Here is a 25143-nt window from a genome sequence, read left to right on the forward strand (position 1 = left end):
GATTAGCTGCTTTCTCTGTGCAAAGGTCAGAGGGGGCAGGGCTTCTGTTGAGGTAGGTGATTAGCTGTGGGAGGAGCTTGTCAGAGCTTGTAGGGCAGCAGCTGAAGAAGGAACAAAAAGGGTTTTCTTGTGTGAGTTTCTTGTGGCTGATTAGCTGCTTTCTCTGTGCAAAGGTCAGAGGGGGCAGGGCTTCTGTTGAGGTAGGTGATTAGCTGTGGGAGGAGCTTGTCAGAGCTTGTAGGGCAGCAGCTGAAGAAGGAACAAAAAGGGTTTTCTTGTGTGAGTTTCTTGTGGCTGATTAGCTGCTTTCTCTGTGCAAAGGTCAGAGGGGGCAGGGCTTCTGTTGAGGTAGGTGATTAGCTGTGGGAGGAGCTTGTCAGAGCTTGTAGGGCAGCAGCTGAAGAAGGAACAAAAAGGGTTTTCTTGTGTGAGTTTCTTGTGGCTGATTAGCTGCTTTCTCTGTGCAAAGGTCAGAGGGGGCAGGGCTTCTGTTGAGGTAGGTGATTAGCTGTGGGAGGAGCTTGTCAGAGCTTGTAGGGCAGCAGCTGAAGAAGGAACAAAAAGGGTTTTCTTGTGTGAGTTTCTTGTGGCTGATTAGCTGCTTTCTCTGTGCAAAGGTCAGAGGGGGCAGGGCTTCTGTTGAGGTAGGTGATTAGCTGTGGGAGGAGCTTGTCAGAGCTTGTAGGGCAGCAGCTGAAGAAGGAACAAAAAGGGTTTTCTTGTGTGAGTTTCTTGTGGCTGATTAGCTGCTTTCTCTGTGCAAAGGTCAGAGGGGGCAGGGCTTCTGTTGAGGTAGGTGATTAGCTGTGGGAGGAGCTTGTCAGAGCTTGTAGGGCAGCAGCTGAAGAAGGAACAAAAAGGGTTTTCTTGTGTGAGTTTCTTGTGGCTGATTAGCTGCTTTCTCTGTGCAAAGGTCAGAGGGGGCAGGGCTTCTGTTGAGGTAGGTGATTAGCTGTGGGAGGAGCTTGTCAGAGCTTGTAGGGCAGCAGCTGAAGAAGGAACAAAAAGGGTTTTCTTGTGTGAGTTTCTTGTGGCTGATTAGCTGCTTTCTCTGTGCAAAGGTCAGAGGGGGCAGGGCTTCTGTTGAGGTAGGTGATTAGCTGTGGGAGGAGCTTGTCAGAGCTTGTAGGGCAGCAGCTGAAGAAGGAACAAAAAGGGTTTTCTTGTGTGAGTTTCTTGTGGCTGATTAGCTGCTTTCTCTGTGCAAAGGTCAGAGGGGGCAGGGCTTCTGTTGAGGTAGGTGATTAGCTGTGGGAGGAGCTTGTCAGAGCTTGTAGGGCAGCAGCTGAAGAAGGAACAAAAAGGGTTTTCTTGTGTGAGTTTCTTGTGGCTGATTAGCTGCTTTCTCTGTGCAAAGGTCAGAGGGGGCAGGGCTTCTGTTGAGGTAGGTGATTAGCTGTGGGAGGAGCTTGTCAGAGCTTGTAGGGCAGCAGCTGAAGAAGGAACAAAAAGGGTTTTCTTGTGTGAGTTTCTTGTGGCTGATTAGCTGCTTTCTCTGTGCAAAGGTCAGAGGGGGCAGGGCTTCTGTTGAGGTAGGTGATTAGCTGTGGGAGGAGCTTGTCAGAGCTTGTAGGGCAGCAGCTGAAGAAGGAACAAAAAGGGTTTTCTTGTGTGAGTTTCTTGTGGCTGATTAGCTGCTTTCTCTGTGCAAAGGTCAGAGGGGGCAGGGCTTCTGTTGAGGTAGGTGATTAGCTGTGGGAGGAGCTTGTCAGAGCTTGTAGGGCAGCAGCTGAAGAAGGAACAAAAAGGGTTTTCTTGTGTGAGTTTCTTGTGGCTGATTAGCTGCTTTCTCTGTGCAAAGGTCAGAGGGGGCAGGGCTTCTGTTGAGGTAGGTGATTAGCTGTGGGAGGAGCTTGTCAGAGCTTGTAGGGCAGCAGCTGAAGAAGGAACAAAAAGGGTTTTCTTGTGTGAGTTTCTTGTGGCTGATTAGCTGCTTTCTCTGTGCAAAGGTCAGAGGGGGCAGGGCTTCTGTTGAGGTAGGTGATTAGCTGTGGGAGGAGCTTGTCAGAGCTTGTAGGGCAGCAGCTGAAGAAGGAACAAAAAGGGTTTTCTTGTGTGAGTTTCTTGTGGCTGATTAGCTGCTTTCTCTGTGCAAAGGTCAGAGGGGGCAGGGCTTCTGTTGAGGTAGGTGATTAGCTGTGGGAGGAGCTTGTCAGAGCTTGTAGGGCAGCAGCTGAAGAAGGAACAAAAAGGGTTTTCTTGTGTGAGTTTCTTGTGGCTGATTAGCTGCTTTCTCTGTGCAAAGGTCAGAGGGGGCAGGGCTTCTGTTGAGGTAGGTGATTAGCTGTGGGAGGAGCTTGTCAGAGCTTGTAGGGCAGCAGCTGAAGAAGGAACAAAAAGGGTTTTCTTGTGTGAGTTTCTTGTGGCTGATTAGCTGCTTTCTCTGTGCAAAGGTCAGAGGGGGCAGGGCTTCTGTTGAGGTAGGTGATTAGCTGTGGGAGGAGCTTGTCAGAGCTTGTAGGGCAGCAGCTGAAGAAGGAACAAAAAGGGTTTTCTTGTGTGAGTTTCTTGTGGCTGATTAGCTGCTTTCTCTGTGCAAAGGTCAGAGGGGGCAGGGCTTCTGTTGAGGTAGGTGATTAGCTGTGGGAGGAGCTTGTCAGAGCTTGTAGGGCAGCAGCTGAAGAAGGAACAAAAAGGGTTTTCTTGTGTGAGTTTCTTGTGGCTGATTAGCTGCTTTCTCTGTGCAAAGGTCAGAGGGGGCAGGGCTTCTGTTGAGGTAGGTGATTAGCTGTGGGAGGAGCTTGTCAGAGCTTGTAGGGCAGCAGCTGAAGAAGGAACAAAAAGGGTTTTCTTGTGTGAGTTTCTTGTGGCTGATTAGCTGCTTTCTCTGTGCAAAGGTCAGAGGGGGCAGGGCTTCTGTTGAGGTAGGTGATTAGCTGTGGGAGGAGCTTGTCAGAGCTTGTAGGGCAGCAGCTGAAGAAGGAACAAAAAGGGTTTTCTTGTGTGAGTTTCTTGTGGCTGATTAGCTGCTTTCTCTGTGCAAAGGTCAGAGGGGGCAGGGCTTCTGTTGAGGTAGGTGATTAGCTGTGGGAGGAGCTTGTCAGAGCTTGTAGGGCAGCAGCTGAAGAAGGAACAAAAAGGGTTTTCTTGTGTGAGTTTCTTGTGGCTGATTAGCTGCTTTCTCTGTGCAAAGGTCAGAGGGGGCAGGGCTTCTGTTGAGGTAGGTGATTAGCTGTGGGAGGAGCTTGTCAGAGCTTGTAGGGCAGCAGCTGAAGAAGGAACAAAAAGGGTTTTCTTGTGTGAGTTTCTTGTGGCTGATTAGCTGCTTTCTCTGTGCAAAGGTCAGAGGGGGCAGGGCTTCTGTTGAGGTAGGTGATTAGCTGTGGGAGGAGCTTGTCAGAGCTTGTAGGGCAGCAGCTGAAGAAGGAACAAAAAGGGTTTTCTTGTGTGAGTTTCTTGTGGCTGATTAGCTGCTTTCTCTGTGCAAAGGTCAGAGGGGGCAGGGCTTCTGTTGAGGTAGGTGATTAGCTGTGGGAGGAGCTTGTCAGAGCTTGTAGGGCAGCAGCTGAAGAAGGAACAAAAAGGGTTTTCTTGTGTGAGTTTCTTGTGGCTGATTAGCTGCTTTCTCTGTGCAAAGGTCAGAGGGGGCAGGGCTTCTGTTGAGGTAGGTGATTAGCTGTGGGAGGAGCTTGTCAGAGCTTGTAGGGCAGCAGCTGAAGAAGGAACAAAAAGGGTTTTCTTGTGTGAGTTTCTTGTGGCTGATTAGCTGCTTTCTCTGTGCAAAGGTCAGAGGGGGCAGGGCTTCTGTTGAGGTAGGTGATTAGCTGTGGGAGGAGCTTGTCAGAGCTTGTAGGGCAGCAGCTGAAGAAGGAACAAAAAGGGTTTTCTTGTGTGAGTTTCTTGTGGCTGATTAGCTGCTTTCTCTGTGCAAAGGTCAGAGGGGGCAGGGCTTCTGTTGAGGTAGGTGATTAGCTGTGGGAGGAGCTTGTCAGAGCTTGTAGGGCAGCAGCTGAAGAAGGAACAAAAAGGGTTTTCTTGTGTGAGTTTCTTGTGGCTGATTAGCTGCTTTCTCTGTGCAAAGGTCAGAGGGGGCAGGGCTTCTGTTGAGGTAGGTGATTAGCTGTGGGAGGAGCTTGTCAGAGCTTGTAGGGCAGCAGCGCGCGCCTAGCGGCGCGCGCAGTTTGATCCATCTTTTAGATTTAGGGGAGCTAGTCTCAAACGTTTGTTGGGGGAGATATAGGTTTATTTGGGGGGATTTATTTGTCTGTCTTCACGCTTTTTATGATGGAGGACCGCTGTAGTCACCCCCAACTGCACCTTCTCAAGATGGAGGGTGAGGGAACAGCTGCAGTCGCCTGTGGTTCCTGCGCAATGTTTGCCATCTTGCCAAAGGTTGCAGGCAGCTTTACCTGCAGCAATTGCATGTTGATTGCCCTCTTAAAAGACAAAGTTCAGCAACTGGAGGAACGTGTAGCTACGCTCCAAAGAATTAGAGAGCTGGAGCTCTTCTTGGAAGCAACAGAGCACACCGTCTCCACCAAGGAGGAGACAGGGGACTCCCCTGAGAAGGAGGCTAGTTCACCAACACAGGAGCCAGATATATGGAGAAACGTGACTCAAAGAAGTAGGAGGCCCAGGGTTCGCTCTGATTGTTTAGAAATACGCTTTGAGGTCCTTTCCCCTAGCATGGAAGACGAAGAGCAGACTCCATTTGAGGATCTCTCCCTCATTACAGTCGATCAGGTATATGAAGACGAGCAGCAAAGGCAGTCCTCAGGGAATGTGCAGGCGACCTTGGAACGGACAGCTCACGGAAGAACCCCGACCAGACCTAAGAGGAGGCGTGTAGTGGTGATAGGGGATTCCCTACTGAGGGGAACAGAAGCAGTGATCTGTGGGCCTGACAAGATGTCTCGGGAAGTGTGCTGTCTCCCCGGGGCTAAGATCCAAGATGTAACTGAACGACTGCAAGGAATCATAAAACCCACTGACAAATACCCCTTCCTCTTGGTTCATGTGGGAACCAATGACACTGCAAGCAATAGCCTCCAGAAGATCAAAAGAGATTACGAGGCTCTGGGCAGGAAATTGAAGCAATTAAATGCACAAATTGTCATCTCATCTGTCCTCCCAGTTGAACGACGTGGCCCAGGGAGAGAGGGAAAAATAGTGGAAGTGAACAACTGGCTTCGCAAATGGTGTAAACAGGAACGGTTTGGATTCTTAGATCACGGAATGCAGTTTCTTGAAGATGGACTTCTGGCAAGCGATGGGCTGCACCTCACAACGGTTGGGAGGAATGTTTTTGCAAAAAATCTCAGAAACCTCATCAGGAGGGCTTTAAACTGACTAATGTGGGGGAGGGAGACAGTGCTCCTGAAGGTAGGAGTCTATCAATTGATGAAGATGATCATCCAAATGTCACAGACCGAATGGAGCAAACAGCACGCAGACCTAGTGGTGGGAGGAAAAAATCCTTAAATAAGAGACACGGGGGAATGATTAATGGACTTCAATGTCTGTACACTAATGCGCAAAGTATGGGAAATAAACAAGATGAGCTTGAGCTCTTGGTACAGCAAACTAAATATGACATAATAGGAATCACTGAAACCTGGTGGGATAAGTCCCACGATTGGAATGTAATAATGGAGGGATACAATCTATTTCAGAGAAACAGACCAGACAAGAAAGGAGGAGGAGTGGCGTTATATGTCAGGGATGTGTATACCTGTGAAGAGATCCAAGATTTAGAACCTCAAAGCCAAAGTGAGAGCATTTGGGTCAAAATTAAGGGAGAGAAGAATAACAGTGACCTCATTGTGGGAGTTTACTATAGATCCCCAAGCCAAACGGAGGACATAGATGATGCCTTCCTGGAACAGATGGCCAAGCATGCAAAAGGAAGGGAGATAGTAGTAATGGGGGACTTCAATTACCCGGATATTTGTTGGATGTCAAACTCAGCCAAGAGCATGAGGTCAAACAGATTCCTCACTGGCCTTGCAGACAACTTAATTGTCCAGAAAGTGGGAGAAGCAACAAGAGGAACAGCCATTTTAGATCTGGTCCTAACCAATGTTGATGACCTGGTTAGTGGGGTAGAAGTGGAAGGATCATTAGGCGCGAGTGATCATGCTCTTCTGAAGTTTACTATACAGCGGAAAGGAGCAGCCAAGCATACTAGGACTCAATTTCTCGACTTTAAGAAAGCCGACTTCATAAAACTTAGGGAAGTGCTTGGTGAGATCCCATGGACAGTAATACTAAAAGGAAAGGGAGTTCATGATGGCTGGGAGTTTGTTAAGAGGGAGATAGTAAAAGCACAACTTCAGGCAATACCAATGAGACGGAAACATGGAAGGTGCCTAAAGAAGCCAGGGTGGCTATCTAAAGAACTTTTAACTGAGTTAAGATTAAAAAAGGATGTGTACAAAAAATGGAAAAGGGGGGAAACCACCAAAGAGGAATTCAAACAAACAGCCAGCACGTGTAGACACAAAGTCAGAAAAGCTAAAGCACAGAATGAACTCAGGCTTGCTAGAGAGGTTAAAAGCAACAAAAAAGGCTTTTATGGGTATGTTCGTAGCAAAAGGAAGAACAAAGAAACAGTGGGGTCACTCAGAGGAGAAGATGGTGAAATGCAAACAGGGGACACAGAAAGGGCTGAACTCCTCAATGCCTTCTTTGCCTCAGTCTTCTCCGATAAAGAAAACAATGCCCGACCTGAAGAATTTGGAGCAAATGATTCAGCAGAGGAAACACAGCCCAGAATAACTAAGGAGATAGTACAAGAATACTTGGCTAGTCTAGATGTATTCAAGTCTCCAGGGCCAGATGAACTGCATCCAAGAGTATTAAAAGAGCTGGCAGATGTGATTTCAGAACCACTGGCAGTCATCTTTGAGAATTCCTGGAGAACAGGCGAAGTCCCGGCAGACTGGAGGAGGGCAAATGTTGTCCCTATTTTCAAAAAGGGGAAAAGAGAGGACCCAAATAATTACCGCCCAGTCAGTCTGACATCAATACCAGGGAAGATTCTGGAGCAGATCATTAAGCAAACAGTCTGTGAGCACCTAGAAAGGAAAGCTGTGATCACCAATAGTCAGCATGGATTTCTGAAAAATAAGTCATGTCAGACTAACCTGATCTCGTTTTTTGACAGAATTACAAGCCTGGTAGATGAAGGGAACGCAGTGGATGTAGCCTACCTTGATTTCAGCAAGGCATTTGACAAGGTGCCCCATGATATTCTTGTAAAGAAGCTGGTAAAATGCGGTCTTGACTATGCTACCACTCAGTGGATTTGTAACTGGCTGACTGACCGAACCCAAAGGGTGCTCATCAATGGTTCCTCTTCATCCTGGAGAAGAGTGACTAGTGGGGTGCCACAGGGTTCTGTCTTGGGCCCGGTCTTATTCAACATCTTTATCAACGACTTGGATGATGGACTCAAGGGCATCCTGATCAAATTTGCAGATGACACCAAACTGGGAGGGGTGGCTAACACCCCAGAGGACAGGATCACACTTCAAAACGACCTTGACAGATTAGAGAACTGGGCCAAAACAAACAAGATGAATTTTAACAGGGAGAAATGTAAAGTATTGCACTTGGGCAAAAAAAATGAGAGGCACAAATACAAGATGGGTGACACCTGGCTTGAGAGCACTACATGTGAAAAGGATCTAGGAGTCTTGGTTGACCACAAACTTGACATGAGCCAACAGTGTGACGCGGCAGCTAAAAAAGCCAATGCAATTCTGGGCTGCATCAATAGGAGTATAGCATCTAGATCAAGGGAAGTAATAGTGCCACTGTATTCTGCTCTGGTCAGACCTCACCTGGAGTACTGTGTCCAGTTCTGGGCACCACAGTTCAAGAAGGACACTGACAAACTGGAACGTGTCCAGAGGAGGGCAACCAAAATGGTCAAAGGCCTGGAAACAATGCCTTATGAGGAACGGCTAAGGGAGCTGGGCATGTTTAGCCTGGAGAAGAGGAGGTTAAGGGGTGATATGATAGCCATGTTCAAATATATAAAAGGATGTCACATAGAGGAGGGAGAAAGGTTGTTTTCTGCTGCTCCAGAGAAGCGGACACGGAGCAATGGATCCAAACTACAAGAAAGAAGATTCCACCTAAACATTAGGAAGAACTTCCTGACAGTAAGAGCTGTTCGACAGTGGAATTTGCTGCCAAGGAGTGTGGTGGAGTCTCCTTCTTTGGAGGTCTTTAGGCAGAGGCTTGACAACCATATGTCAGGAGTGCTCTGATGGTGTTTCCTGCTTGGCAGGGGGTTGGACTCGATGGCCCTTGTGGTCTCTTCCAACTCTATGATTCTATGATTCTATGATTCAAGAATTATAACAGGAGGCTAAAGATAAGTGCCAGAAAACAGCATCCAAAATGGGCACACTTTTGATTTCTCCATCTCCAGGGCACATTTCAGTATGGTGGTACCTTGGTTCTTGAACGTAATCCGTTCCAGAAGTCCGTTCGACTTCCGAAAAGTTCAAAAACCAAGGCACGGCTTCCGATTGGCACAGACACCCCGGAAACAATAGCCGACAGCTGCATCGGACATTCGGCTTCTGAAAAAAGTTTGCAAACCAAAGCATTTACTTCCGGGTTTGTGGCGTTCGTGTTGTGATTTGTTTGTCAACTAAGCCGTTTGAGAACCAAGGTTCCACTGTATTGATAAGGAGACCATCAGGGCTAGCTGCTTGGGCAGTTCATTTAATTATGGAGACACCATACTTTGAAGCACATATCCCTCAGCTGGGAACTGAAGGATAGACTATGGTTCCCAGGATTCTCTTTTGGAGTGGGGAGGGGAGATGTGCTTTAAATATATGGTGTGTACATAGCCTTTGTCTCCCTGAGTAAGACATCCTTTTCCTATTCTACCATGCTGCCTCATAAAAATAGCTTTTGTTTCTGCTACTGGGATGAGAGATGTGCCGGACTGAAAGAGCCACCTGCAAAATTCCAAGAAGTATTTGAAAATCTGGCCGCAACACTTGTCAGCGCTACTCCATTGTTCTTTTTTCTCAGCAGCCTAGATTTAAATTAGCCTGGTGCCTTAAATAGGGAAGGAAAAATGATCTACTGAAAACACAGCTGAGGATAGTGGAACATGCTGTCTTGGGAATTTGTAGAATTTTCATTACTGTAAACATCTATCAAGGCGATTAAGAGAGCCATTGGATCGCAAAGAATAATGCCAACGTACCTCAACCAATCACCAGTCTCTTGACAGGACTGACACGTTGCGAGGGCAAAGGGAGTCAAAGGCTGGAGGAAGAACGAACAATTTACCATTCTAATACTACTGAGAGCTAAAGACCTGGGATAATGTATGCAATATGGTGCTCTCCAGAGTACAATAAGGTAAGTCTTTGCCCCAAGACAAGTGGAGAAGGAGGAAGAAGAGTCCTGTTTCAAGTACTGAATCCCCCCTCCACCTTCCAGTTGTCTGTTCTTATTGAAACAATCTGCCCAGAAATGAGTGCTGTCTTCAAGGAAGCCCTAGCCAGAGCCAACTAGAGCAGAAAAGTACTACACACTCTGTTCCTGTTAGTGAATCTTAATACAATAATGTATTTTTGGTCACAATGCTTACATGGCCCACATGCGGCAGCCTCAAAATCCTGCTGGCTGGTGCTCTTGGCTGGCCATACACGTTAATTTTTAAGTACTCGCTTATGATGCTGTCACTTCCTATTTCAACAGACTTATTTTTGTTTGACTGCCTTTTAAGAACACAGTAATTTTTAACCCCAAAGCACCTTTAATCTGCAAGTTTGAGGCACAGTGTCTCCGCCGAATCCTAAACTGTTACGAAAAGGTTAACTCTAAACATTAGTGCAATCTAGATTTTTTGGGTCAATGCAAACATGCACCATCTATTGGTGTTAAAAGAGTGAGCTAAAGCCCTCAAACAGCAGGTGAATGCTGCTATTCTAAATTATCTGAGAATACCTATATGAATAAATTGTTGCTGGGGGGGGGGGAAACGCCATATTACCTTTCTGTGTATACCTCTTATCCTGGTGTGCAGAAAATGGACAGAGAAAGGTTTTCCTCTCTTTCTCAGAGCACTAGAAATATAAAAGATGCCAAGAGAATGAGATGCAGAACAGTGCCTCCAATACCCATTTCAAGAGGATACCATGGTACCAAAAGCCAATGAGAGCTCTAGTAAGGGCAACAGGGTCCCTCTCCCAATAGAGGGCACCAGGGCGACCAAGGCAGATTCAGTTCCAAATCAGGGTCTGAACCCAGATTGAAATGGGTCAAGATAATCCGTTTCCTCCAGGAATGTCTACAGCAGCATCACCACAACCCTCTTGAGTTCCTTGCCCCCCCCCAAGGGGATATGTGTATTAGCAGCTTTGGGGGGCTTCAGCAGGCTAATACTCCCTTTTCCCCCACCCTCCAAACTGACATCTCAACATTTTGTACATATCGGAAGCTCACAGGTCCTGAACAGGCTGTTGTTAGATTTTCATTAATTTACAAACTTATATTCTTCTGCATATGCAGAGGGTTCCCCAACTTTGTAGAAATAATTTATCTTATTTTTTATAGACACTTGACCTCAAGAGCAATCAACCTACCAAGTGCGCACGGTTGGTGGAGGTGATGATTGTAAGGATTACTGTGATATTTAAGATACCATAGAATTATAGAGTGGGAAGGGATACCAAGGGTCATCTAGTCCAACCCCCTACAATGCAGGAATCCTGCCCACAGCCAGACACAGTGGCCCATTGTGCCACTGGGGGCTTCTGTGTATATACTGCCACATGTTAGATGATAGTGGACATGAACCATTATCATGTTTATGTGTCTGACTACTCAGTGGGATTTGGCTATTCATGCTCTGTGCGGTTACACAGAGCAACAATTAGGAGCCCGTATTTCAAACAGTATTTGATATGTAATAAATTGTTTATTATATAGAGTCCACTCTACCAGCCAGTTTGTGCTCATTGACACTAGAATTAAACTCAGATTTTAACCATTGTTTCTGGGTGATACAAGCAGAATATGCATTGAAGAAGGAAGCAATTCAGCTCACAGCAGGGCCCTCTGGCAGATTTCCATGCAAAGGAGGAAAGTGTTTGCCACTGAAGGTACAGCAGAACAGCCTGAGCCACTTAAGCTTAGTGGAGCTTGAGGTCCTATATCCCAGGATTTCCCATTTGCCGTTTTGTTGCACTGCTCAGATCAGCAGATACTTTTGATTAAATCAACACATCATTGCCTCTGAACAGGGGGAGTTTTAATAAGCTCTAAATAACTGCAGAGACAGAGTTGAAGACTCTGCAACATGGGGAAACAACAGCAGTGAACAACTCTGGAGAGAGTATGGTATGCAAAAGGGAGGAAGGGATGGGATGGAAACACTGAAAGGGCAGAACCAACAAATTCTAAAAGTTATTTCTCATCCTGGCTTCTTAGGCTGGAGTTGGAGGGGGTGGGCGGCGGCGGGGGGAAACAGTGATGCCTAGTAACACTGGGGAAAAGTCCAAGGTGCCTTGTCACCCAAGCATTGATTCAGATATTGACCATGGCACTTCACAACAAATGTTAGGAAATTTCAATATTTCTCCTCCACCCTTGGCTCAGTCATATGCAGTACTTTCCACATTATTCTCTCCAAATTATTTCACTACACAGAAAGCACATTGAACTGAAAGCCAAGGGACTAAACAGCAGAATAGGAAGGATGTGTAAGAAGTGAAGACATAACACCTCCAAGGCCAACTGCAAAGGCGGAGCAGATATGAACGGCAGCTAGCATGGCAAACACCCTCAGAGATTGTACCAAGCCAGCTAGAAAAAGCTAGGGATCTGTCTTCCAGTTGCACCATCTAACTAATACCACCACCTTTCCCAAAGAAGGTGAATTTTATACAAGGACACTGATAGCGAGCTAGGATAGTTATAGGTTTCTGCTTCATTCTTCTCCCACTAACAGGTGAGGGAGGGAAAGAGTTTATAAAATAAATTATTCTCCTCTTTTGCCAGTAATTCAGAATTAAAGTTCCAGCATGTTAGAACTAAGGTTCCAAAACCAGAAAACAGAAGCCAAATTAATTGCAGCTAAAACAGCAAAGGCTAAGATTTTATGTGGACTGCATCAGGTGCATGAAGTGCTATGCTGAGGAATAAATAAGGTGCAGAAGTGTTAAAGATCCTGCACTTGAGACACTGTGGTACAGTGATTAGACTGTCAGCCTGGGACTGGGAAGACCTGGTTTCAAATCCTCATTTAAAAAGGAAGCTCATTGTGTGATCTTGGCTGAGCCTACTTCACAGAGTTCTTATGTGGATAAAATGGCCGAGGGTGTGAGAAAACCATGTACATCACCCTGGGCTTCTACAGAAGGGCAACATAAAAGTGTAACAAGTAACCACTTTAGGATGCTAATTAGTATAATAGGCTGTAAAGGCCGTACCAATTAACTTTCTGCCTGCCACATTCTCACTACACCTTTTCAAGCTCTAGCCATACCAACCAGTGTTAGAATTAGCCAGGTGTCAGGTGCGTTGTGACTATGTGGAGATCTCTGGATGCCAGGGTGGCAACTGGGGAAAGCAAAATGTCACCTAGAGAAGGATCTGAATATTTTCCTTGAAGCTTGAATTCATTTTATTCTGGATTGTTTTACTTGATGTTTTGATGTGTTGTAAACCACCTTGAGATTTAATCTTAAAGAAAATAAATAAATGAATAAATAATTTCAACTGCAGGTAAAAAATGGTGCCTAGAAGTTCCATTGTGGCATTTGATCATCACAATAACCCTGTAAGGCAAGCTAAGGCTAAGACATGACATGACAAGCTTACACCAATTCCTTTCTCCCCTTTTACACAACTATTCAAAGATGCAAGAGCTCTGCCCTTTCTTGCAGCTGGTCACCCTACCTGATATGCATCAGGTCCTAAGAATAAGAGATACAACACCTAATGTACAACAGCATACAGTGGTACCTTGGGTTATATACGCTTCAGGTTACACACTCCACTAAGCCAGAAATAGGGCTTCAGGTTAAGAACTTTGCTTCAGGATAAGAACAGAAATCGTGTTCTGGCAGCATGGCGGCAGCAGGAGGCCCCATTAGCTAAAGTGGTGCTTCAGGTTAAGAACAGTTTTAGGTTAAGTACGGACCTCCGGAACGAATTAAGTACTTAACCCGAGGTACCACTGTAGTTAAAAGAGGCGTTTGCCACAGACACCCATCTGTGTCCGTTGCTTATTTGCTTACTTATTACAATTCGATGTTGTCTCTTCAGCTTTAAGTCGCAACATAGAGCTTGACCACTGAGCTAGGCATGCTCACAGGCGCTTACAACAGTGTGGTTGGTTGAAGAGGCGTGCTTTGGTCAACTATTCAACGCAATTAATATATCCACAATTATTTCCTGCAGACATCCCTCTCCACTCCTTACTTAGGGACTACACATCCAAGGACCTTAAGGCAGTGTGCCTGCTCCTCTTCCATTTTATCCTCACAACAACCCCACGAGGTAGGTTAGTGCAACACGCTTAGCCACTACCGCTCCCCATTCTAGCACCAATTTCTCTTCCCATCCTATATGCATCTCCCCTCTCCCAAGGCTGACCCATTTGTAAAACCCGCTCCCGCTGCCCCGCCCCATTCACGCCCATCCCCTCTGCCATCTTTCACGGATCCTTGCCACGCCCTCAGTAAGGTGCTTCCCCCCCCAAAAAAGCCCCCTTCTCCTCCTGGTTGCCCGGGCAACGTGCCGCTCTCCTCACCTCCTGAGCTACGCCCACGCGCTCTCGCTGCTTCTTAGGCATTTTCCCCCTCCACGTTGCACAGGTGGGCTGCACATGCGCACAGCTTTCCTCCTCCTCCGCCTCCCTCCTGAGACAGGCGCGGGATGGTCACGTAGACCTTCGCTCAAGCAAGGGGGCGGGGATTCGAGTAGCCTCCTCAGCCATCTTTGCCCCGGGTATTCCGGTCCTTTCTCTCCGCTTTCCATCGCGCACGTGCACGCCGCCATGTTTGAGAAGGGCAAAGCAATTCTGGTTTAGCGGGAGACGTGGCTTAAGGAGAGGCTTTCTGTGTCTAAGGTTTCTGGGTGGCAGAAGAGCCACCGAGTAAAAAGTTAGGGGTAGGGCTTGGAGATGTTACGCAGCGTTGCGTTTCGACGACTGATAGATGCTGCCGCAGTTAAATACCTCCGAATAAGACGAATTCACTACTGGGGGAGGGAGAGCATGGCATGGATGGATTTATATCACCACTGCCTACGTCCCCCGGCATTCCTTTTATCTCATGAAACGAGAATGATTTTCATCTTTTAACAGGCTCACGCCTTCACACAAAAATTATAGCATCTATAATGTGTTGCTAAATATGGTGTTGGGCTCATCTTTAACTGGACAGCACAGTTAATGTCCTATAGTATCATCAATAAAGGAACTTTTCAGAAGTGGAATGTGATTGGAAGGATATGCATACTAAAACTACCACAATCTGCTTCCCGTGTATGATACACATCATGAGGGTTTGAGTCTCGAATATAAAGTTTTGCACCACAACTTGTTGGGTTTTTTCCCCAGCACCATAAGGTGCTGAATCCAGGTTTTTAAAAAATTCTGTCAGAATGGAAAAATGCAAAATATTTTGAGGATGTGGTTGTGCTGTATCCATTTAAAAACATGCACATCCTTGTGCACAAGGTTTTTTGTGAGGTGTTGAGGGATGCTTTTATGGTCCCTAGTGGGGCAGATCCACACCATATATTTAAAATGCAATCAACACACGTTTAAAGCACATTACTTCTCCCAAAAAAATATGGGAAGTGTAGTTTTCTCACATATTTACCATTCCCAGTACCCTAAACATACTACAGTTCCCAGAATTCTTTGGGGAAAATCATAGTGTTATGAGTTTGTGGGTGCCAGACCTCTTTAATCCCTAGATCCAGCAAGAAGCCAATTAAGACAGCTAACTTCATCAATCCATTATTTTTAATCATGTAGTTGGAGAATAGTAGCATAGATATGGAGAGAGATGGTTGACATCATGTAGTGTTCCAATTATTAATCATCAAGATGGATACCACTTTTAGCAAGACCCATAACTGAAGTGGTTGCTGAACTGCCAATAATAGTAGGTTCCTTAACAATAATTGCAGCAAGGTGAATGGAGCAAATAATAAAAAATGCTAATGACTAAAACTCCAGATGTTCTAAAAGCACAAGCTCACAAGACTGCATTAAAACTCTGGTTTTAGCAGCTTCTTCATCATCTTTTTTTGCTTCTGAGCCTTTAGTATGCACAGCATGCATCTTTCCCACCCCAAATGCAAGGAAAGCAGAGTTCTCAACAGAGTATTTTTTTACAAGAAAACCAAACTCCCCACCAACTTATAGCATATTTCTTATAATTTCAGGCAGCTAGAAAACACCCAAAATTATGAGTCTTATAATTAAACTAGACAAGGAGGCACCTTTGGGTAAGGCTGTGAAATCTATCCAAAACAACACAAGCTGCTACTGAAATACAACCATTTTGTGTTCTTGGGCGGAACATAGTCATCTGCGTTATAGCGGAGGGTGGCAAAGCAACCTGAAAGGAAGATGAAGGCAACAATACTGCTTAGGGTACAGAAAATGAAGAGGTGTTTAGGCAAAGTGAATTGATAAGTGGCTTGAAATTTAACAAGGAAGGATGATACTGAAATGTAGTTCTTATTAACAACACTTAAAAGAAGGATGCACAAATCACTTTGAGGGCCACTTTTACCTGTTTATTAATTCAAAAGGACCACAGTGCTATATCACTACTGGGACAGTGTCACATTTTCAACTAAGTGCTCAGGGGTTTTTTTTAGTCCATTTTCTGTTAACTGAATTTTTCTCTACACCAACATTTCTGTCAGCCTCCTTCATTCCTTTATTTTCTCCCTCTCTGTAGCCACAGTTCTGTGTGCTCTTCATCTGTTACTCCCTTTTACTCTTTCCCCAGTTCATAGGTCTCTCTACACCTCCTTTTAAAAAATGTTCTTTTTCCTTTCTCTGTATTTCTGACTCCATTTCTCTGTTCATCCATAGTACTCTTTTCTCATCTCTACAGCATCACAGATCTCTCTACCCCGTATGTTACCCCACCTGCCTCTTCTCCGTTTCTCCACCTTGCAGGGTCTCTTTGCCTCCCCTTTACTCTCCTTTTCTTCCCCTAGGGCTTGGCAGGACTCAGGAGTTCACTTCAAAAATGCAAAACCGTATCAGAGGAAACTGAAGATGTTTAGCATTGCAGCAGGCAAGAATTAGGAAGTTAACCTCTTTGTCCTCTGCTGTGGTCCTGAGGAAAAGCCCTCTTCTAAAGGTGTAGTATTTGCAACAAGAGGGAATTCCCTATTGATGCCTTTTACTCCCTAAAGCCATCACTGCCTTCAGAAGAGGAATTTTCCTCAAAGGCTAGCAGGAAAACGCTATGCCTGCTGCAGTCCCAATCATTATAATTCCTACCACCGCTACTGCAGCTGTTTGCATTTTTAAAAACCTGCATGTGAAATGGAACAATGCATTTAATGTCACATCTTATTTGAACCTTAGTCTCTCTTTTTGTTCTGTTTCTGTTCCCCTCTATAGATTTCTGCACTGAACAAGCAACAGTGAGCCACAGCACCAAATGTATTCTCTCCTACCAAAGCAGGACATTTTTTTAAACATATAAAATATGGGAAAATTTTCCCCAGCCCTCACAAATTCCACCCTGCCCATAAACGTAATTATCAACCCACCCTTTTAATTCTGTTTGGATTTAGGGAGAAACAAATTCAGGTTTAAATGCAACTCGCTTTCTCTTCTAGGCTTGTCATTTAGGGCTTGCTGTTCTGCTTTAAGCAAAACCTGTACCTATGTAAACCCTATGGCTTAATTAGACCTGTTACTTTAAGGAGGTTCAATGCTTTCAAGTTCTTGTGTGCAGATGGGTGGGGAGGAATGGTGGCCTTTGGAAGCCATTTTGTCTAAGAGCTGCAGGAAAGGGATTCAGGACAGGCCTGGCCTATCGAGTTATTTCAAAGGGTGAGTCCCCCTTACATTCTTGTTGTTATTATAGGGGGTCACTCAAATCCATAAGAAGAGAGGAGCATACTTAAAATAAATATGTGAGTATTTTTAATTATTACAGTACTGTTGTTTCAAGAATATTCTAGAACTGAGAGCAAGGAGCTCCATTTCCCATCAGGCTGCACTGCTGGGGCTCTTCCTTTTCCACAGCAATTCTGTCTTTTGGGAGACTCTCTTGCAAGTAAGGAGTATTTTTATTTTTTCATTTTGCTCATTTGGACTCTCTAGTTAGAGCTTTAAAAACTTGCATTGAATGATGTTTGAAACTTTGTTCCCACATAGACTTTTTAAGCCTAGGTGGCTGGAGGTGCAATCATAGAGGCTGGGGAGAAAAAAAATATTGGGCTGGTTCTGGCTATTGTATCATCGCCATCCATATAACAATCCTGTTAGGTGGGTAACGTTATCTTCATATTGGGGGATGAGCCTGAGGAAGAGTGGCTTTCCTAAAGCCACCCAGTGAATTCATGGCAGAGGCCAGATTTAAGAGGTTGGACAAGGCGTGTTCGTATTGAATCCCACCAGATGTTCAGTGAATGCATGGGGGGGGGGCAGGATTTCCACCTTCTGTTCAGCATTAGTGAGAAAGGAGCTCAAGTAAACGTTGATTGTGAGAGAGTGCTCATGTGAACACCCTCCAATGTGTGGGGCTTTGAACCCATATGTATTTTCTCTTACCAACCTGCCCATTTATTAAGATTTGAGGAAGAAGCTCTCCTGGTTATTCCCATGTTAAATGTGCTCACTAGAGGCTAGCCTTTTTTTGTGCTGGCTCCATGTCTGTGGAATGACCTCCCCACCAACTTTGCATTTTTTTCAGACACCTGGTATAATAAACCCACCTTTTCCTGCTGGCTTTTGGTGGCAGATGGGTTACGGTAAGTTATTTGAACTGCTTTTAAATTATGCTATTTGTGTAATTTATGAGAATTGTTTTGTTTAGTAGGTATTACGGTATGTTTTATTATCTTTCTTTTTTTTTGTAAACCACCCCATTACCATTTTTTGTGAAGAACGGTATAGAAACCTCTAAATAAATGAATGACTAAGTCCAATTTTATTCAAGTCAGCAGCACCTGGAGGTCCTTGAACCAAAACCCCTGAATTTGGGTTGCCAGACAATAGTGGACTGTGGTGGTGGTGACAAGTGTAGTGTCTCAGGGTATGAGCAGTGAACCAAGTAGTCTTTGCTTCAAAGCTCACTTTAACCTTGAATTTGCTAGGTAGGCCTAGATCTGCCAGCTGTTCTCTTGGCCTCATCTCCCTATAAGCAGCATGGAAATCATAATATTACCTTATACTCTAAGACTTATAGGGTTGTTGTAAGTGCTGCTAGGATGATGCACTCTGTGTACTTGAAATATGCTTGCTACATGAATGCTAGGTGCCACAGTATTCTTCTTGCATTATGTGTGCCATTTCATGTTATTTTTGCTTCCATGAACCTTTGCAACCTTGCCTGGGATTAAGGTCTGTCTGAACCAAGTTCATGATTTGAAGTATGATGTTTCTACAGTCTGAAAGCAGCTGGAGGCTGTGGTCCTGTGCAGATGTCCCTGGGAGTAAATCCCATTAAATTCAGGAAGACTTCTGGCAACATGCATAAGATGGGGCTGAAATGTTGCAGAATAGTGGTAGAGAACTCACTACATGGAGCAGATCCAGGGTTTCCCATTTCTGATTTGTTTTTGGTTAATAAATAATGGGAAAATCTGTAGCATTTTCTCAATCTAGCAAAAGCTGGGCTAAAAGAAAATGCATTTTGGGGGAACGCAGCAGGCTCAAAGCTAAAACCCAGCTGAGGCTCCCAGTGGTGTTTTTGAAGCATAGTATGCAGAGAGGGGCATAAAAAGAAATACAGTTTTGCTTCAGACACTATTCTTGTTTGTTTAGCTGAGTGTAAATGCAATTTAAAAATGCATAGAGGTTTGAATGCAGCCCATCTGTCATGGCTTTCGATAGGACGAAATATCCATCAATCCTGCAGAACAAAATTTCTGCCTTAGAAAAGTACATATTGATTCAAGGGTGACGGAGAACTCCCCTACCATCCCTTGTAAAACACACACACACACACACATTCACACACTCACTCACTCACTCACTCACTCACTCACTCTCTTTACAGTGCAATCCTATACATGTATGTTCAAAAGTAAACCCCAAGTTCAGTGGGACTTACTCATGTGTGTATAGGATTGCAGCCATTGTGTCCTATCTTGGGATGGGGTGGGAATGAGAAGAGCAGGACTGTCTTGTACTCCTTCCTGTGTTGCAACAATTCTAAAAGGGACCTGCTTCTACAGCTGTAGAAATGATTAATGGTCTAATTTGGTTGTTTCTGTCACTGCCTCTTTAGGAGTCAGCAAACATTATGTTCATCTAGCCCAATTCTTTCCAGGTCAGCCCCAAAGTGGAACCTTTGCCCTTTGCCTGGGAATAACATGGCTCCTGTTGTTGAAATGTGTTTTTCAAAGATATTCAAGTTACTGTTCATTCCATGACACACTAGTAAATAAATAGGTGGTGGAGGTATAGAGGTGATTGTTGCTGTTTTGGTGCTGGGGAATACTTGCCTCTTTCTGTCTTGATTCTTGAATAATAGCTTGCAATTTTGTGGTGCGCAAGGACTGCAAATCCTGTATTTAAAAATGTATATATATACGACATGAAAAATGACTAAATATCCTCTGTGCGTTGGCAACAGCCTTCCAATGGCTGGTGTCTTAATACAGGTAGTGGAAGCTGTATAAATAAATCCGAGTGAGAAGAGGGGTGAGCAGAAGGATGTGTGATGGGATGGTTTTTATTGCCCTTTATGTGTTTTTTTTTACAAAGCCAATATTCCGCCTGGTCTTTGCAGTGGTGTTGATAGAGTTGGAACTTTGGCTCAAAACCCTGGGCCTTAGAGTCTGGAGGCCCTCCAAATGACTACCCAGAGAATAGTAGTTTATGAGGGCAGCAGCAAACAGGTCTGACACCAGCATTTGGGTCTGTCTGAGGCTTACTAGGACTGACACTGGTCACTGTAGAATCCTTTCTTCATTTCTATTCAGGGATCAGCTGGTCAGGCATGTACATTGTTATAGAAGTTTATTTTTTATTTTTTTACTTTAAATACATATTGCCTTTTACTAATATAAAATGGTCTAATTTCTAAGAGTTGTACTCAAGAGTACACACCTGTCAAAATTAATGGTCCTAAGTTAGTCATGTCTTATCATTTTTAGTGGATCTCCTATTAAAATTGGGCCCAACCCAAAGTGAATGTGTTTAACATCAGGCCAGCGGAAGCAAACTTTATTTTCGTTTATTTCTGGAGTCATGGTGATGCTGTGATTTAAGTGAGCTTAAAACGTGAAATTACACATGCTCAGAGTACCCCCCCTTTTTAAAAAAAACCAAGGGGGCTAAGAAACTATTTTGTGGTGGTGCTTTTTTTTAAATAAAAAAATATTATTATTAAAATTTGTATACTGCCCTATACCCGCAGGTCTCAGGACAGTTCACAGGATAAAATCACAATATAAAAACACAGAATACGTAATCAAAATGCAGAATACATAATCAAAATAAAAACAAGAACAATTATACCCACATGTAGTGTAACACCAAAATGGTCTGCACATTCAAATTCCCTTTGGATCTGGTAGAAATGCACACAAAACTCCAAAATTGTGAAATTTATTAAGAGTTAAACTGAAATAACAGGACGAATGGAGGGGGCAGAAGGTTGTTTCAAAAAAATTAAAACAGTTTAGTCCGAGCCTATCTTTCCTCCTGCAGCTGCTTGCAATCAGCTTTGGGTCTCCTGAAGTGTAAAGTAGAAGCCTTGACAGTCCAGTGAGGTGGGGGACAAGGGATGGTATGGCAACAGTTCCCTTTTAAGAATTTCTGACCCAGGTGGGTCTATATAGACAGCTGGCGTTGTCCAGGTAATCGCAATGCAGCCAGGTAGCTGGGAAAATGCCCAGGGGTCAGAGGCTGAAACATTCAATGTGACAGAAGACTGGAGATGGGCCACCAAGGAAGAAATACGGCCATTCCTCAGCTTTTAGCTGTGACTCCTTCAGGAAGACCAAATGAAGAACAAAAGATACTGCCAATCTTCAAGTGGCAGGGGACCAAAAATGAGACCTGCGCCACAGGCAGGAGTGTGTGTGTGAATCCTTGCCACCTAGCCAACAGGGTAGGTGGAGCATTTCAATCAGTTCAGGGCAGATGCTGTAATTATCTTTCTGCACTACAATCCCCTGTTCTTACAACTGTTTTGTGTTTGTGTGCTCTTCTGCTTTCCTTCTGTAATCTCGCCTGCGGCCAACTAGCCCTAGCCATTTAGGTCCAGGAATGCGTCTGATCACCGATTATTAAGTCTTGGGAGGCATTAACTCAAATACAGTTGCATTCCCAATATGACTTGCCCAGGGCTATGCGCATTCAGTGTGTCCAACGAGTATGGGAATGGCAGAAAACGCTATCAGAGTCCTGCAGCCTGGATGGTGCTGCTCTTGATGTCCTCTCCAAGTGACATAAATATACAGAAGCCCCATGAACTCAGTCCCTGGTTTGTCTCTGTGTCACCTTCCATGCTTCCACCTTGACAGCTATGCACAGATTTCCGAAACAGCTTGAGATTACAGAATTAATTAGAATTAAATTAATCAGTACACCCACCACAAGGCTGCCTGGTTCCACGAAATGAGCAATTCTCTTAAGACGTGTTTCCACAGCCAGGGCTGATGCTCATCACGCTTGTCAACACACACTTCTCATTTTGATGAGGTTTTGTCTCTTGCATGTTTGGAATGTGGTGAGCACTGAAAGCTTCTAAAAAAGATATATGGCAGGGATAGATTGTATTTCAGTGGGAGTGGGACACACATCATGTTAGGAGGGGGACAATTTAAGGAATCAGAAGTATGGGCGTATGATGAATATGCATCTGTTTTTGTCTGGGACTCATCTGTGGGCACTGCATATTCACTACAGATGCGCCTTCTGGAGGGAAGCCTCTGGATCCTTCAGAACAGATGAGTAACAACAAACGCCAAGGTTGCAGGTTCAATCCCCGTAAGGGACAGGTGCAAATCCCTGCATTGCAGGGGTTGGACTAGATGATCATCAGGATCCCTTCCAACCCCACAATTCTATGATTCTGTGTCCGGGAAGACCCTTAGGTCACCTCTGAACATTGTTCATGAGCCGCAGAGTACACACCATACACTGAAAGCACATGTTTTTCCCCAAAGAAATCTGGGAACTATAGTTCATGGAGGGTTCTGGAAATTGTAGTTCTGTGAGAGGTCAACTACAGTTCCCAGAATTCTTTGGGGGGTGTCACATATTTTAAAAGTATGGTGTATATGCAGCATGGAAGAAAACCATTGCTGCTGTGGCATGTACGTTTTGTTCAGTGAGGGATTTTCATATGAATTGCAAATGCGGGAAAATGTTTTTCTTAGGCTGCAATCTTCTGGACAATTAACTCTGAATAAACATGTTTAGGACTGAGCTGTTTGAATGACTTCGGCTATATACAAAAGTGCAGAAAATATACCTAATATATTTATAATATATACCAAAGAGGATGAGGATGACCAGATAAGCAAGGGAGTTTCAATTTGCCAGTCTCAAACCTTCTTTGCTTCATAGAAGCAAGGACAAATGGTCTGTCTAATAAAAGAAACAGCTCGGTATCCGCAATCAAGTATGTGAATAAGGTTACCTATATTGGTATGTGATTAATTCTCCCACAAATGACCACTGGCACTGTCTATTAAGTCAAATACTGAAGTAAAATCCACGAAAGCCACATAAAAGCTTCCACCCATCTCAGACTTTTGTGAATCAAATGGATGAGCACGAAGCAGTGATCAGTTGTGCTTCTTCCTTGCCAAAAATCCAGCATAGCAACCCCTTGTCCAATTTATGCAAAAATAATCAGCTACCGGTTCCTTCTCTCCATGCCAGGCCCTCTCATATGTGGATCCCCTGAATAGCAAGTGATAAAACTGTTCCCGGACATTGCTGCTTTAGGCAGCAGGCTGGCTAAATGAATGCCCCTCCATATGAAATCTTGTTTATTATTAATATTCCCGCAGGTAGAAAAAACAGAAAGAAAGAGTTATAGGCTAGGCTTGTGCCTGATAACACTAGTTTTGGATATGCAGGTTTCCTCACCCCACCCCGGCTCCCCCACCAAGAAGCAGTGAAATCGGAGGTTTGCGCTTGAAGTGATACAGTCCAGGAATCACCGTGACACCTCCCCTACTTTTGGTGGAAGAAGCCTTGGTGTGGTGTGAGAGGAGTATGGCAAGTTGGAGGACCAGAAGGGGCTTCTGCATACTAAAGCCCCCTCTGCAAATGCAAAGTGACAGCTTTTTGCAAACCCAGGGTAGTTTCGAATTTCCTAAATGGGCCGAGTGATTACATCCTTCCAGGTCTCTTTGCTGAGCTCCATGGGAACACATGGCTCGGCGCTTCCAGCTGCCTCTGATCAAGAAGTTAGTAGGGAGCCTGAAAATAGCATATTTCTCCTGATATCATTTCTCCAGCTCAGGATGACTACTACCAGAATGATCAACAGCGACAAACGTGCTGGAAAATGGGAACCTGGCGAAGAATGTTAATGCCCTCCAGTCCATGAAGCCATGGCAGGCTGAAATTTCACCTCCACCACCCACATGCACACTGACAGATCATTATCCATATGCCTGCTTGTGAAATTAATTGAGAAAATCCCCCAGCTAGCACCCTGCCAGAGCCCTAATGGAAAAACTCTCTTCTCAGTCAAGCCTGCAAGTAATGGGAAATAATCTAGACAAACCTCCAGCCACTCTAGGCCCAGCCCTTATCTAACTAACTTGATTCTTGAGCAATTCTTCTTTCTATTATCTCTGTGCACTTACTAGAATAAGCTGCATGGGCATAAATAGATCAATACTCTGGGAGATGATGGATATAGAATGTGCATTGTATGCTGTGTGGATCCTCCCTATCTCATCCTCTCACTTTATCCATACGAGTATGCTAACTAAAAACCTATTTATCTGCCCCACCACCCATTTTCTGGGAGACAGCATGGTCTTGTGAATTTTTTATGGCTTCGCTTAGGTTGGAGACAATCCAAAGGTCAAACTCCACGCTATGCCTCCAGTCACCTTGCCAGTCAGCACAGATCATAGGGCTACGGTACTTTCTGAATCCCTGATCACCTACAGGGCACTAAATTACTGCTATTACGCTGCAATTTGCAGTACAATATTACTCTTTGATACACTACCTGCCTTTGTCTGTCTGCATAGCGGTGAGGACTGTATGCATTATTTACCAGGCTAAGCACACTGCTGCGGCTGCTGCAGCTTGCTACGGCACAAACAAGGAGAACTGGAAACTGGTTTTGAAAGCGTAAGGGAAAACAAGACATGGCGACTTGGCATTGCATCCTATTCAAAAATAGTTTGCATCATTTCTGCAGCTGACCTGTCCCGGCATGGGTGTGCCTGCTGGGACTTCTGGGTGTCATGGTGGCAAGCATCTGAAGGGCACCAGGTTAGCAAAGGCTGATAAATGATGGGTGATAATCTTTCTCCTGGAGGAGTTTCCTTCCAAACCATTGGCTGCCCTTTGGGACAACCAAAGAAGACCCTGAATTCAATACATAACACACTCAAGGCTTTGCTCTTCTTTTGTACCCCACTGGGACCAAACTCGGGGAGTTTGGGCAAAGCCCAGAGAATGATTTAAAAGGGCTGCAGTGGCTTATCTAGTGCAGGCATCCCCAACCTTCGGCTCTCCAGATGTTTTGGACTACAGTTCCCATCATCCCTGACCACTGGTCCTGTTAGCTAGGGATCATGGGGGTTGTAGGCCAAAACATCTGAAGGGCTGCAGGTTGGGGATGCCTGATCTAGTGGGTGGAAGAGCTGGGGGGCGGGATATCACATCTGGCAACCAATGGACCCCTATTTCAGATAGTACATGGGTAGATAGGTTTTAAACACCCAGGACCCAAATTTTCATGCCCCCTCTAGCAGCTATGGTAGCTCATTTACCAGAAGTAATTTAGCATTAACCCT

At 44.8% G+C, this 25143-nt stretch overlaps 1 protein-coding gene and 1 long non-coding RNA gene across 4 annotated transcripts in view; one reads left to right on the forward strand and one right to left on the reverse strand.

Annotated features, from left to right (window-relative positions):
• Positions 1 to 13851, reverse strand: part of CCDC167 (coiled-coil domain containing 167) — a 35559-nt gene extending 21708 nt beyond the window's left edge. Inside the window, exons 1-2 of one of the 2 annotated variants that reach the window (XM_053382919.1) lie at positions 13736 to 13832; positions 8404 to 8534 (exon numbers count right to left, since the gene is read on the reverse strand). In XM_053382919.1, the coding sequence (XP_053238894.1) occupies positions 8404 to 8520 (117 nt within the window). In that variant the 5' untranslated portion in view covers positions 8521 to 8534; positions 13736 to 13832. Of the gene's footprint in view, positions 1 to 8403; positions 8535 to 13735 lie in introns of both variants that reach the window. The other variant, XM_053382921.1, reaches the window with a different exon arrangement.
• Positions 13852 to 13975: 124 nt separating this feature from the next.
• LOC128410997 (uncharacterized) lies at positions 13976 to 20419 on the forward strand. 2 transcript variants are annotated; one of them, XR_008329663.1, is made up of 5 exons: positions 13976 to 14490; positions 16171 to 16316; positions 16583 to 17020; positions 17886 to 17943; positions 18536 to 20419. It is a non-coding gene; the product is annotated as an uncharacterized LOC128410997 (long non-coding RNA). The 2 variants fall into 2 exon arrangements; XR_008329662.1 differs by having other exon boundaries at positions 17886 to 20419.
• Positions 20420 to 25143: the final 4724 nt, after the last annotated feature.

Source organism: Podarcis raffonei, chromosome 3 (assembly GCF_027172205.1).
Source record: "Podarcis raffonei isolate rPodRaf1 chromosome 3, rPodRaf1.pri, whole genome shotgun sequence".
NCBI classification, from domain to species: Eukaryota; Metazoa; Chordata; class Lepidosauria; order Squamata; family Lacertidae; genus Podarcis; species Podarcis raffonei.